Source organism: Aphanomyces astaci (assembly GCF_000520075.1).
Source record: "Aphanomyces astaci strain APO3 unplaced genomic scaffold supercont1.5, whole genome shotgun sequence".
Taxonomy (NCBI): Eukaryota; Oomycota; class Saprolegniomycetes; order Saprolegniales; family Verrucalvaceae; genus Aphanomyces; species Aphanomyces astaci.
The window spans coordinates 673,581-686,811 of NW_009798268.1; the positions used below are offsets into that span (position 1 = coordinate 673,581).

The 13,231-nt window shown below is 52.7% G+C and overlaps 5 protein-coding genes across 5 annotated transcripts; 2 read left to right on the forward strand and 3 right to left on the reverse strand.

Annotated features, from left to right (window-relative positions):
- The first annotated feature begins 2,211 nt into the window (after positions 1-2,211).
- On the forward strand, positions 2,212-3,792 carry H257_02994 (hypothetical protein). The gene is made up of 2 exons (XM_009826870.1): positions 2,212-2,869; positions 2,913-3,792. Exons 1-2 carry the CDS (start codon positions 2,252-2,254, stop codon positions 3,615-3,617), a joined length of 1,323 nt encoding a protein of 440 aa, XP_009825172.1. The 5' UTR covers positions 2,212-2,251; the 3' UTR covers positions 3,618-3,792.
- A 1,850-nt stretch (positions 3,793-5,642) lies between these two features.
- H257_02995 (hypothetical protein) lies at positions 5,643-6,577 on the reverse strand. Its single transcript, XM_009826871.1, has one exon. The coding sequence runs from the start codon at positions 6,501-6,503 to the stop codon at positions 5,796-5,798; it is 708 nt and encodes a 235-aa protein (XP_009825173.1). The 5' UTR covers positions 6,504-6,577; the 3' UTR covers positions 5,643-5,795.
- A 75-nt stretch (positions 6,578-6,652) lies between these two features.
- H257_02996 (hypothetical protein) lies at positions 6,653-8,366 on the reverse strand. Its single transcript, XM_009826872.1, has 2 exons — positions 7,462-8,366; positions 6,653-7,088 (listed from the first exon to the last, which is right to left on the reverse strand). Exons 1-2 carry the CDS (start codon positions 8,256-8,258, stop codon positions 6,767-6,769), a joined length of 1,119 nt encoding a protein of 372 aa, XP_009825174.1. The 5' UTR covers positions 8,259-8,366; the 3' UTR covers positions 6,653-6,766.
- A 284-nt stretch (positions 8,367-8,650) lies between these two features.
- Positions 8,651-9,706, forward strand: H257_02997 (hypothetical protein; the record flags this gene model as incomplete). The annotated part of the gene is made up of 1 exon (XM_009826873.1): positions 8,651-9,706. One exon carries the CDS (start codon positions 8,651-8,653, stop codon positions 9,536-9,538), a length of 888 nt encoding a protein of 295 aa, XP_009825175.1. The 3' UTR covers positions 9,539-9,706.
- H257_02998 (hypothetical protein) lies at positions 9,656-12,859 on the reverse strand (the record flags this gene model as incomplete). Its single annotated transcript, XM_009826874.1, has 13 exons — positions 9,656-9,825; positions 9,892-10,060; positions 10,217-10,604; positions 10,680-10,765; positions 10,867-11,057; positions 11,110-11,165; positions 11,251-11,456; positions 11,573-11,823; positions 11,919-12,009; positions 12,068-12,210; positions 12,281-12,437; positions 12,490-12,652; positions 12,708-12,859. 13 exons carry the CDS (start codon positions 12,857-12,859, stop codon positions 9,656-9,658), a joined length of 2,223 nt encoding a protein of 740 aa, XP_009825176.1.
- Positions 12,860-13,231: the final 372 nt, after the last annotated feature.

The window sequence follows — 13,231 nt, forward strand, 5'->3', positions numbered from 1 at the left end:
TCTCCTTTTGCAATATAACCTTCGTGTATCGATCGATATTGGCGTTTCATCCGAAAGGTCACGCACATTGAAGTACCCACCCACACGTCCAGCACTATAGAGTACCTACCATGACAAGATCACTGTCGAATGCCAACATACTGTACAGTTCAAAGTTAGTACTGTATTATTGGCACTCCAAGTCAAGCTACAGTCGTCCCCATCACCTTAGTATCATCCACATCGACTTGACGCAACCAACATGTCGTCTTAGTATGGCACTTAACCAAGCCCACCAAGGCAACAATGTCATCACGCAAGTAGGGGTTCATTATTACGCTGTCACAATATTCGTTTAGATTTGGATTTCCAACAATGCGAGGCCGATCAAACAGTATAGCGTGAGGAGGATAGAGCCTTCGAGCCAGTTGGAGCTGCCGTCGGCGACAATCACGTACACGATCAAGGTCGAGAAGATGTACGTCATGGCTTCGAACGAGTTGAATGCCAGTGTCATTGGCACGCCCATGATCCACCCTGCGATGACGCACACGGGTGTGACGAAGAGCGCGATCTGAGTCGCTGACCCCACGGCCACGCCCATGGCCAGCTCCATGTTGTCCTTGTACGCGACTCGGAGGGCGGTAATGTGTTCGACGGCGTTGCCGACGATCGGAAGGAGGATGAGACCCACAAACCCCTTGGGGATGCTGGCGGACTCGGTGAATCCGTCCACAGACCCGACGAGGAACTCGGAGAAGACGGCGACGAGGAGCGTGGCCAGCAGCAGCACGATAAGAGACGACGCGAACGAGAGCTCGGGCAGCTCGTGCTCCTCCTTCTTGTCTTCCACGGCGCGATGCGTGACCAGTTGGTACACCATGAGCTGTACGTACATGATCACAAGGAAGATGGCGGAGATATGGCTCAAGTTTAGGACCGCGGCGGCGTGGTCGGCTTTGGTTTCGTTGGCGACAATGCTGTCCAGGTAGTATGACGGCACAAGCATGGCAAATGACCCGACAAACAGGAGCGACATGTTGATGGACGCGCCGTCGCCAGAGAACTTGGAGTTCTTGACGCCGCCGAAATGGCCCGCCAGGAAGCACATGCCAAGGACCAAGAGCAAGTTGGACAGCATCGAACCGATCAACGAGCTTTGGACGAGCTGGACCTCGCCCTTGGACAAGGCGAAGAGGGAGATGATGATTTCCACGGCGTTCCCGAACGTCGCGTTCACCAACCCGCCGATGGTGTCCCCCGTGTGCTCGGCCAAGGCTTCTGTGGCTTCGCCCAAAATGTTGGCGAGAGGCATCATCACGAGGAAGTTGAACACAAACACCCACACGTCGGGCCAGTGGTTGAAGTGCGCCACGACGGCCAGCGGCGCGACCAACAAGAGCAGGTTGATCCAGCTGCCCGTAAACAAATGCAGGATCGCGCGCAGTTGGCCTGGACGCGGCTCCGAGTGATGCTCTGTCACGGGCAGGTCTGTCGCCACCTTTGCTTCGAGTGCCATGGTTTAGCCAAATTGGGATTTGCGGCGGCTCGTGCGGGGCAAAGTGGTCGTCCAATAAAACGTCGGGACCAGTCGGAAAAGGCGGGACATGGGACGGATGAAATTATATACTTTAAACAATATAAACTATGACTATACGCCAACAACAGGAGATTCGAGGATGAAATCATTCCAGGATATAAGTAAATCTCTTGGCACGTACACAAAGCTACCATGAGTTACCGCGTACTGTAGACCAAGTTGATGGCAATTGCACAAGGCATATACTGAGACGGATAGAGTATATGTATGTACCGCGGTCAAATGTGACCAAGCGTTGCAGTATATGGTTCACCCATTGGTTGTAGAATAAATCGCCTCTAGTTCCCAGTGGGAAATACTACCCGTCGTGGGGTTGTGTGAGGACGACCTCTGACCACATACTAGTACTAGTACTACTCGTACTATTAATAGTAGTACAGTACAGCTGATGCGTAGTAGGCAATTCGTCCTTGTCGTCCTATCGATATGACTGTCGAACTCATCATGCCATTCCGTTGCTGCTTTAGGTGTTTCCTGTACTGCAGGTACAAATAGTAGTACTTTGTTGACAGCATGCAGCACGACGACATACCACTAGTATGACCTGGTAGTATGCGAGAACAGCATCCGGATAATAGTATTTCCCAATTGGTTTGTCCCAAATCGGACTGTGGTCCATTTAACCTTGTGAACCGCCGCAACCAATCTTCGTGACCGCAGAGAAACGGTGAAATGTCCGAACTCGCAGCAATCCTTGCCCGCCGGCGCGCCAAGGACGGCACGGGAGAAGACGCACCCAAGGAAGGTCCATCAAGTGTAGCGACACCTTCTGCTGGCATCACGCGGTCTTCACCACCGAAGCCATTTCAACCCAGGACGTTCTCGCATGGGTTTCCAGGGACTGCAGCACTAGCTCCTACTGCATCACCAACCGATCCCTCCTCGTCGTCCGCGATGTCGTCAGACGCTCCATCAGAGTCAGACGCTCCATCGGAATCCCCAGCGAATTCACCACCACCACCCTTGGTAAGCAGCGGAGACATGGCGTCTCCATCGGGTCGCAAAACGTCGTCGAAGATTGCTGCCTTGCAAGGGAATTTGGGTGCTTTGAACTTGAATGCATTCCGTCCACCGCCGGCGCGTAAATCTCACACGGTCAGTGCCATGACAACAGGGGAAGACTACGATTACGAAAGAACGATGAAGACAGGCGTGTCCGTTCCTGGTATGAGCGGCGGTATTCCCATGGTTGGGCTTACACGTCCTGGTGTGGCGCTGCCGGGGTTGGCGTCCAACGAACCTGCCGTGCTCACGTCTGCACCTGAACCAGAGCCGGCCGCTGTTTCACACGTACGTTGTGGTACATCGCCCGTCCTAATGTAATATGTTGCAGGCCACGTTGACTCGTGCTACTGGTCCCAAGCGTCGTGCGCCCACAAAACCCAAAGCCGCTGCGATATCTTCTTCCGACACGACTACATTGAGCACGGATGACGACGCACCTCTCTTTCCCACGTCCTCCGACGCATCACCCTCGATTCCCGTCGTCGCAGCGGTAGTCGTCTCGGCTCCATCACCAAAGCATGTGGCACAAACGACGACGTCGGAACTACCTCGTCGGCCTTCCATAGGCCTCTTTGGGGCCCTTCCAAGTCAACCTCCATCTGCTTTGTCTGGGGATGCTTCGTCTGGCGACACCAAACGCCCCACCAGCGGCGCCATCCCCGCGTCGTCCTTGTTTGGCTCTGCAGTCGAGAAGCGACCCAGTGGCGGTGAATCCTCTTCCCTGTTCAGCACCCCTCCTCCCCCCCATGCTGCCGCTGTCTCTGTCCCGCATCCCGCGTCGTTGTTTGGGACAGATGTGGACGACGAAGATGAGTCGTCGGATGAGTGGGACGACGACAAGCCCGCCACGACGAGCCAGGCCCATGCAACCCCCCCTCTCTTCACTGCCATCAAGCAGCCGCCGCCGCCACCACCGGCAGTGCCCCACCCAGCCACGTCCAAGACTTTCTCGGCGTCCAATTTGTTTGGAGCGAGCGACAGCGACGACGATGACGCGGAAGGTCTCTTTGGCACTGGATTGCCCACCAAGTAACTGACAAGATCAAAATATATACCCACTTGCGTGTTCCTTCAAGATGGCCCGGCCCCACAGTTTATTACCCCTCCAACATCGTAGTACCATTGTTCTGTACACGTTTTAGCAGTTCAGTTGTCGAGTATGGCCGTGTGCCCGATATATTTGGCTGTGTGCCCGACATGCCATTGCCTTCAACCCATGTGTCCACTCGATACGCCTCCATCAAAATACTGTACTAGTATATACAGTGTACAGTGTACTATACAGTGTACATGTTGTGCACTGTACTGTACAGTGTACGGGTTGAAGTACTACGTAGTAAGCGAGAAACCCGCGCATTTCGAAGTTTATACTTGAATCGTTATTCAAGTATAAACGTATTCAACGTTTGAAATTTCCACTTCAACCTTAAACATATTCAGAGTTCAATTTACACGCCACATGGACATTATTGCTGCGCGAACCCCGGTACATCATGTGTCCGTCGTAATGCTCTCAAACTGTCGTCGTAGCCGCGAGGCCCGTACACTCACATACCTCTTTCCGTGAAGCTGCGAGTCGTCGAAGCATTCCAAAACGATGAAGACTGGAAAGCTGTTGCTTCAACCAACGGCATCAAGCAAAGCACGGCACGGAATTGGCTATATCAAGAATCGCCCACACCCAAGCAACGAGGTAACATGTATCTCGAAACGATGGCTTATACATGGTAGGTGGGTATCGGCCATGTCTGTTGACCTCCGCCATGGTTGACACCATTCAAGGTTGGGTAGAGTCTGGTCCCCACATGACACTTCAAGAGGTCAAAGATCGCGTTCAGATTGAGTTGGGGGTTCAAGTGTCCACGACAACGCTTCACCGAGAGCTGGACAAGCGGGTGTTCACGTACAACGACGACGAGCCAGTCCAAGCGAACGATGTCACACAAAAACGACAAGATTACGTCCGCGCATTCCGTGCATTATCGCGCCAAGGCAAAATTCCGATTTGGATGGGCAAGAAGACGTTCAACTTGTTCTCAAGTCGAGTGACCAAAAAAGCACGAGCCAAGCGTGAAAAGCGACCGTCGGCGGGTTCGACTCGTGGAAACGTCCACGTTCTTTGGCGCCATGTCCACCTCGAACTTTGTTTACTGCGAACACAAGCGTGGAGAGTACAATATGCCGACGCAAATCAATCGCTAGAGAGAATGCTGCGTGCTGCCCGTGCGCACTACGGTAGGCTCGACGACATCGTCGTGATTGCGGACAATGCTCCATGGTATTCTCGGTAAGGCCCCCGGTTCATGTATTTGGATAGCTCACTTGATTGTAGCATTGCCAATGTGTTTGAAGAAGACGAGTTCTCGGCTGCGACAGTGTTGCGTTTGGGAGCGTACTCGTCCATGTTGAACCCGATCGAGCATTTGTGGGCCGAGGTCAGCGCCCACATCAAGACACTTGTGCGGGAGCGACTTGAAGTCTTCATGGGTCTACCACCTCACGGGCTAACCCGACATGAGTTTCGGATCCTCTTGCTGGAGCACATTGTGGAACAAGTTCTCGACGGTAAGCAGTGTTTCTCATTCGTGTTGTAGTAGTATGACTTAACCTTCCAAGTAGGAGTCGACACAACCCGACTGCCTCGATATGCTCTACGCTTGGAACGCTTTTACGACCGCGCAGAGGCCATGGACGACATGTGATGGAACTTGGCATGTGCTGACACCAACACGAAGACGCTGCTGCATGTTTCGACTGCTTATTTTATGGATTTGTTCGTGCGTGTTGTCCATTTTCACTGGGCACACGACCAAATCTATCGGGGCACATGGTGAGTATACGGCCAAAATCATAAGGCATAATATTGTGCTTTCGAGTGAAATTTCGTGTTGTGGCGTGGTTTCTCGTTGGAATTTAAATCGATTTGATTGGCTACCTCAGATGAGCTCAAAATTATATGCGAATCAAAACCCATTTTTCAATGAAATTCAACCAATCAGATCGATTGTGGATCGGTTTGGTCGATTCGATTGCACCCCCTCCCCAAATTTGTATCAAATCGACAATAATTGGTCTAACTTTATTACGGCAAAACAGTGTAATAATAGGGCGTATTGTAACAAAGCTAGAGTGGGAAATCATCCACCGTGGGCGGTAGGTACAGTGAATTGCTACTTGCATGTCGTTCATTATGGACCACTCGTCGTCATTATTACCACGGCTGGGTATCTGCGACCGTGTGCACGTTGATAAACACGACTCCGGCCTTGGACGTGGTCTTGCGGCCCTGGCGGCCGTAAAAGTACGCCTTTGTGCCGCCGCCGACCCCGCCCGCCCCCAGTTGATCGATCCAGGCACTGATGGCATCGTACCCGAGCGTCGACGTCGGATGCAGGAACGACTTGCGCGAGCGGTCCTTGTTGTACATGAGCATGGGCAGTTTCTCGTCGCTTCCGTCGGGCGCCATGGCCTTCTGGATCTTGTAGATCTCGCCCAACGCACCGGTGGAAGACCCCGCGTCGGTCGCTTCTGTCATACGAATCACCGCTTGATGGGGATGCGATGCCAATTGCATGGCTGGGACGTCCAGAGGCACAGCGACCCAATGCGAGTCGTCATCATGGGAGGACGAAGACGAAGGTGATGGTTGTTCGACTTTGGACTTGGAATCACCGCCGACTGTCATGAGAGACACAGGCGCGGCGGCAGCGTCCTCCGAGCTAGGGGCATCAAGGTTGCCAGTCAATCCGAGCTTCTTGAGGTACTTCTTCACACGCGCCACGGTCACAGAGGCGAACTTGCCTTCATGCGATAGGACCTGTGTGTGCACTTGCTTGACTGTGAACTGCGGGTGCGCAAACTTGATGGCTTGCACGAGTGCCGTGAGCTCCTCCGCCGACACTGTGTCTTCGCTCGCCATTTTCGTTCAATCGTTGTTTCATTGGCTGTTTTGATCCCCAATTCATCCAATCCATAAACAGAACTCAAACACGCTTTTGATTGGTTGAAATGTGGACTTACTATATTTTCATCCAATCCGTAATACTATTGCTAACACCCTTTTGATTGGCTGCAATTTATACTAAACTATAGTTTCATCCAATCAGAGATTTGTAACAATTGTTTTGAATTTGCAAGTGCGGTCACTCTAGGGTTTTGGTTGCCTCGACGCCTAACATCTGTCTACTCTTGCAACCGGTTGAGTTCATCGCAAGTGGGCAATGCGACCGACAGCGCCTTCTTCACGGCCGCCTCTCGCTCGTTGACATTCTTGTGGTTGCGGGCCTTGTTGATGCGTCGCTTTTGCTTGAGCCGCTCGCCTTCGCATCCTTCCCGCAGTTTCTGCACATGCCACGACTCGACCATTTGCTCCACGCGCATGAGGTCTCGCCAGTCGTTTGTGTACTTGCGCTCGAAGTCCCGTGCGACGTAGTACGGGATGCCGTTCACGACGTTTCGCATGCGGGTGGTGCGTTGGACTGGCATCTCTTGCGTCGGGTTCAAGCTAACAAAACCACCATATTAGTATTCAAAATATGCTCGACATGCCACAGATAGTTGAATGCAATATTGTCAAATCAATTCGAAACTAGCAGAATCGAATGTCTTAGGACAATCGATTCAAGAACCGCCTGAGCCAATCAAATCACGTCATGTCAAGTTTCTGCCAATCCAAACGTTTGACCCTTCCGCATTGGGCAAAACCAGATATATATACTCATCTTTATATAGTATAGTGTGTACAAGATTAAATAGGATCAAAGAGATTCGAAACCTATTTGTCGAAATGCCTCTCACGTCCAAATTTGGGTGAATATATGCACAATATTTCAAAATTGGGAAAATTTAAGAACGAAATAAATAGGTTTGGTACCTACCTGAACGGGGCGGTTTGATTTCCCGGAAACGAAAACAACGACAGACACAGCACCAAAATGAGCGGCAGGAATTGGAGCAATTGCTGCATGGGGGTTCGCGGCGTCTGGTCCGCTTGTTGACGCGGCTGCGCCTGGCGTTGGCGCTGGCGCTGCCTCGGCATGCCACCCCCAAAGAACATGTTGAAAATGTCCTCTGGACTAATGTCTTCGTCGTGGAACCCGCCGTGATGCTGCTGCCGCGACCGTTGCCGACTGTTGTTCTCGCCAGGAGCGTTGTCCCCAAATCGATCGTAATCTGCTCGCTTCTGGTCGTCGCTGAGGATGGTAAACGCTTTGCCCACAGCCTTGAACGCATCCTCTGCACCCGGTGCACTGTTTTTGTCTGGGTGCAGCTTCAAAGCAAGCTTGCGATATGCCTTTTTGACCTCGTTCTCATCTGCGTTCTTGGCCACGCCCAAGACGTCGTAATGCGTCTTGCACATTTTGATCTTGCGCACTATTCGAACTTGGTCCTCTGTGTATGGACGCGTGTCTTCCGGCTGGGACACGGTGGAGGACGCGTTAGAAGAGGAAGGTGTTGCAGCTGCAGGTGCTGCGCGAGAAGATGCCGACGGCGAGGGCGCTTCCTGCTGCTTCGCAGACTCCTCTGACCTTCCACGCAAGGCTTCGGCCCCTGGCAGCGGAAACAATCGGATGGATTTGTCAAACCATTTCACGGCTTGGCGGTAGTTGCCAGCGCGCAGGTGCTTCTTCCCGAGTTCCATGCACTTCTCCGCTTCCCCGCGATTCATCTCCATGGTGATGAACCCTCCGTCGTCGCCGCAATCGAAGTCTTTCGCAACAGTTCTGTGAGACCATTGATGACCGGTCACACTAATTGTAGGTCAATATATACCACGTGGCCGACCAAAATACCTTGAGATTTGTATAGTGTCATACCTGCCACGTACATTTCCTCCCTGGGGGGACCCACCAAAATAAGAAATTCGAAATATATTTTTCAAAAACTGTAGCTATTCGTTAAATATATGCCAAATATTAGACATTTTGCCACGTTTTTCGATGCATACTGAAGTATATTTGTACTTCAGATGTAAAGAAATTATTCTCTAAACCCCGTCATAAATAATAAAGTAGGAACTTTCGACAACAAATAACCTGTAGCATATTGTACAATCCGTCATCAAACATGTCCTTTTTCCCGCGGTTGGATCTGCCCGTGCGCAGTACATGCTACCACGGCGGACGGACACACGAGAACGGGTATGGCTACGTCGATGACAGTGTGGTTGACCGGCTGCTGGAGGAGGAGGAAGTTCGCTTGAATCAATACTTTGAAACGTTGAGGTACACGTCGGCGCCGCAGCCGTTGGGGTGGAAGTATCGTTCTTCCGTGCTCAATGATGGTTCCACGACGTGTTATGGACAAGCCGCTCGAGGCAGTGTTACGCAATCCAACGAAGCATATGCAGACGTAGTGAACGAAGACGAGGAAGAAGAGGAGGAGCTCATAGAAACCCAGGACGATGAGCTGGTTTTGGACGACGACGACGACGACGAGTTGGATGAAGACATGGAAATGGACGAAGATGAAACCGATCATCTGCATCCGACACCAACACCAGTCGACCAACGGCGTGGATCTCCCCATGGTGGTGGCGGCGGCGGCGTCGAAGCTGGGGGGCATGTGCACGGACCCATCCAAACTGTGAACCTCACCAGTTTCCTCGAATCGCCCATTGATGCCGCGTTCGTTCGTCCCCCGCAACGCTTCTCCGTAGGCAGCTACGACAATGGCGGCGGATCTTCTGCTCGCCAGCGTCGCCGCTTTAGTCTTCCGCGCACGGACCGTCCGACGACATTTAGCGACTCGCGGCGGAGCAGTATCATGTCCACAGGAAGTTCAGTTGAGTACAACCGGCAAACCCCTACGCGACGATTCAGCTTCTCTAGCCCCAGCATCATTGGCACACCCAGCACCCCTGCTAACGACACTACCGACGACAGCACTGTGCCGCCCCAGCCCCCGTCCGACGTGTCGAACCCTTTGGCATGGGACTTTTTGAGTTTGCGATGACGTTAGCCACCCATCCCTTGTAAACGCAGCAGCCCTGCATAGCCAGTGAAATATATCGTTTAGTTAGTTGGCTTATTGCTTAACACGGGGAATATCTTCGCCTCGTGACCACTGGAATTACTGCTTTGACATCATGGAGACATCTTGGAGAGATAGAAATTGAAGGACCATCGGATGGTTCCACAAGGTCCACGATGAGCACACGACTTGAAGCGTCGCGTTGAGCAGTTGCACGCGCTCGTCCAGCCGAGCCGTCCCAAGCTTGGTCGAGTACACGAGCTTGGATCCTACACGACGACGACGACGAAGGGCATCATGTCATGACGAGTACGAAATAACACAGATGGTCGTACGAATGGTCTGGAGGTCGTTGGGCAACCCGCCGGGAAGGGCACTTAGTTTCGTGAGAAGCAGCTTAATGTCGTGGAACCGCCGGTCCACTTCAAACGTCGCGGCGTCCTCTTCTTGTCGAGGGCTTTGGGGTTCATCCATTGTTGCCCCTTGTTCTGGTGGAGCCCCCTCCTATTATTACCACCACATACATGGTCGTGAGAGCCGTACCCTGGTCAACCATGGGCACCCCAATCCCCTGAGGTGCCTCCCCCCCTTCCCCCCTCCTCGCAACCGACAAACATCATCATCCCCCACCCCGTCCCCATACTACACAGTAGTACGTACCCCATGGGACAGAACCACCACTTGCGCGCATTCGCTGTCGTCTGAGTCGTATTTTGACGTTGCCAAGTCATTCCAAGCGTCAGTTGTTTCGCCTTTGGGCGGAGCACCACCAGTCGCGTTCTGACGCCACGCCCCTCCAAACCAGGATGACCGGCGCTGAGTGGGGGCGCGCTTCGTCTGGGCCCGAAACGACTGCCACAGCGACTTGATCTCGTGCTGCTCGTCCCCAGGCACTGTGTCCTGGCTCAGTCGTCCTTCCGACTCCTTCTCTTTGACCCCAAACACGTTGGACGCAGCTGGTGGCAGCTGTGCGAAGAGGTGCGCGGGGGCGAATACACTGACCGTGTACACGACATGCGGTCGTCCCCCTGTCGACGACGCCTTCTCGCTACTCGGACAATCATCAACCCAATGTGTGTTAAGGTGGTCAATATCTCAATCCTAAAACATAAGAGTGTGTTACTGATAGGACATGGCGTAGGCAGAGTACGGTGCAATGGAAACCTCGTCGAGGCGGGGCGACAACGACGATGTCCACGTAGGGTTCTTCTATCCACATTACGGGTCAAATATACGACGAAAAGGAAAAATATGGATGGATGGCTGACAACCCCCCACTTGTATGTACTAAATTTATGCAGTGAACGTACTTGGTCGATCCATTTAGACGTCCCGACAGTCCACAAAGGGTACGCCCCCTCGGACGGGAACAGTTGGCGCCGCATGGACGTTAGTTCATCGTCCGACAAGGGCGTCGAGGACGTTGGTCTGGCACTCAAGACATGCGCTTGGACGAGTACAGACTCGATCAAGGCACGCGATCGCAGCGAGTCGTGTGTGCCTAGTGTAGTCATCCAGTCACGTCCGATGCCCCATCTAAAGGCTTGATATACCAGGAAATGACAATAGAGTCTTGTTGTCGGCACCGTACGCTTTCAAGTTTGCTTCACTAGATAGTACATCATGCGTGAGTTTAGCTCACGTTTCTGTCTTTAGCGATTGAACGGTAAGTTGAACATCACAATGCCGTGAACCTGTGGCGAACAGGGACGAACGAATCTTGGACGCCATGGACAAACACGGCGGGGACGCTGGCGTGGGCGATGCCGTCGCGAGGCGCCACGGCGTGCAAGTCAAAGCCCGCGGTGCGCTTGATCGTGGACCGGAGCAGCGCAATCCCGGCCGACACGACGAACGATGGGATCTGCCATCCAATGTCGGACGACTGCGCCGTCGTCACCTACACAACAATGGGATGCAATCAGAAAGCAAAGAAAACATAACTAGCAGCAAAAGGGCAGAGTGCAATGAGTAAATAATGTTAGGTAGATACCGCGTTTGGTTGTAGTACTGTACCATGTCGTGTAGGACAGTGTCCAAATCGATGAACGCGGTGTCCAGCACCATCCACGAAATGAACGGCGTCAGGTGTATCGACGATGTCGGGGAGGGGGTCGCCCCCCGCGTCCGTCGAAGGCCCGACAACGTCACCGTTGTATCCAACGAAGCTTCGGCCAAGAGAGTTAAGACGAAGCCACTAGATTTCCCCCGAACATTTCGACCATCGATAGCCACCAGCATATCCCCCATCCCCACGTCGGCATCATCTATCATGTATTCCTTCAATCTCCATGCTTTGTCATGGAATGCGAGGAGCATTTATGCATCGCGACGACGACGACAACCATGGGGGGCCACGTACTGGCACTGGATCGGGACGACGTGACGACCATGATGTCGTGGCCACACATCGCGTACACTCCCAAGTCGATGTCTTTCAATTGCACGGAGCTCTACAACCCGACGACATGACATTTCATTCATGTTATGGTGCAAACTGCCACAACGTACCGAGAGTTTTTGAATCGACACTCGCTGCAGCAACATCAAGGCGGCGTTGGCCCCCATGCACCGCCCCCAAATGCGCACCGACTCAAACTGGCCAAACCGGTACTTGTGCAGTGCTTGGAGCATCGTCCACGCATCGTCTTTCTCTACCCCCCCCATGCGATATCGGTCGATGAATATATATGCCATCCCCTTGCCGTAGCTGCGATCGTGTACCTGTGAGCCCCATGCTGATATACTTGCCGTCTGACAGGCCCGACCCGCGGCAGTCCAAGGCTGCGAACGCATGTCCCATTTGCAACACAGGCCCCAACAGCGAAAGCCCTTCGACGCGCGATCCGCTGATGCCGTGCAAGTACAACACACACGACGTCTATCCTTTCGACCAATGAAACTACTCCGAATCATCGCTAATCGTGTTGGACAAAGCACGGACGTACCCGACCAGCTTCGGAATCCCACACGCTGCACCGCAACGCTTCATTGTGTGCATTCAACGTGGTAAAGTCTCTCCGAGAGATGGTCGTGCCGTCGTCCGCATCAAAACATGTCGGGCCCAGCGCCACGCCCTCCGAGTACTCGTGTCTGCTGCTGTGTTAGGAAACGCCAACGATACGAAGAACCGACTAGGACTTTATTGTACCGAGGGGGCCGGATGATTGTGTGCACAATCGTGTCGTAGCCAGCCTTGAACATCTCCCACGAACTGGACGATGACGTGGCAGCGTCCATGGCCTGCATCTCGCCTTCCAGCTCCCCCGGCGCGAACACTTCGAACGATGCCCCCGCGCCCATATGTTGCTTTCAATTGTGCAATGTCGGTTTCACATTGTACTTTCTAACGTATCAACACCAGCCACCCATAGTTACATACCATAACGCTAGGTTCAGTAGTATTGAAGGTATACATACTGTATCAATACAAACAGGTACTACAATCCTACTCTAGGACGAACCATGGTTGATGCTTCGAAGTGCCCCACTCTTCACATCCCTCGACCAGTGCAATGTGTTTGCTACAATCCTACACATATATTTTGAAGAACGTTTGTCAAGGGACATGTACTACAGTAGCTGTAGCTTCAATCGCTTTGTAATATTTGGCGACGATAACTACAGTACGTGACGTCTGTTATAATAATGTGCAAAGTCGACATGCATTTGATC

What these genes read in the sequence shown, in the direction of transcription:
- H257_02995 (XM_009826871.1), bottom strand. Translation starts at nt 6,503, where the DNA reads ATGGCGAGCGAAGACACAGTGTCGGCGGAGGAGCTCACGGCACTCGTG.
- H257_02996 (XM_009826872.1), bottom strand. Translation starts at nt 8,258, where the DNA reads ATGGAGATGAATCGCGGGGAAGCGGAGAAGTGCATGGAACTCGGGAAG. An exon ending in AATCAAACCGCCCCGTTCAG is followed by an intron (nt 7,089 to 7,461) that starts GTAGGTACCAAA and finishes TGGTTTTGTTAG; the next exon opens with CTTGAACCCGACGCAAGAGA.
- H257_02994 (XM_009826870.1), top strand. Translation starts at nt 2,252, where the DNA reads ATGTCCGAACTCGCAGCAATCCTTGCCCGCCGGCGCGCCAAGGACGGC. An exon ending in AGCCGGCCGCTGTTTCACAC is followed by an intron (nt 2,870 to 2,912) that starts GTACGTTGTGGT and finishes AATATGTTGCAG; the next exon opens with GCCACGTTGACTCGTGCTAC.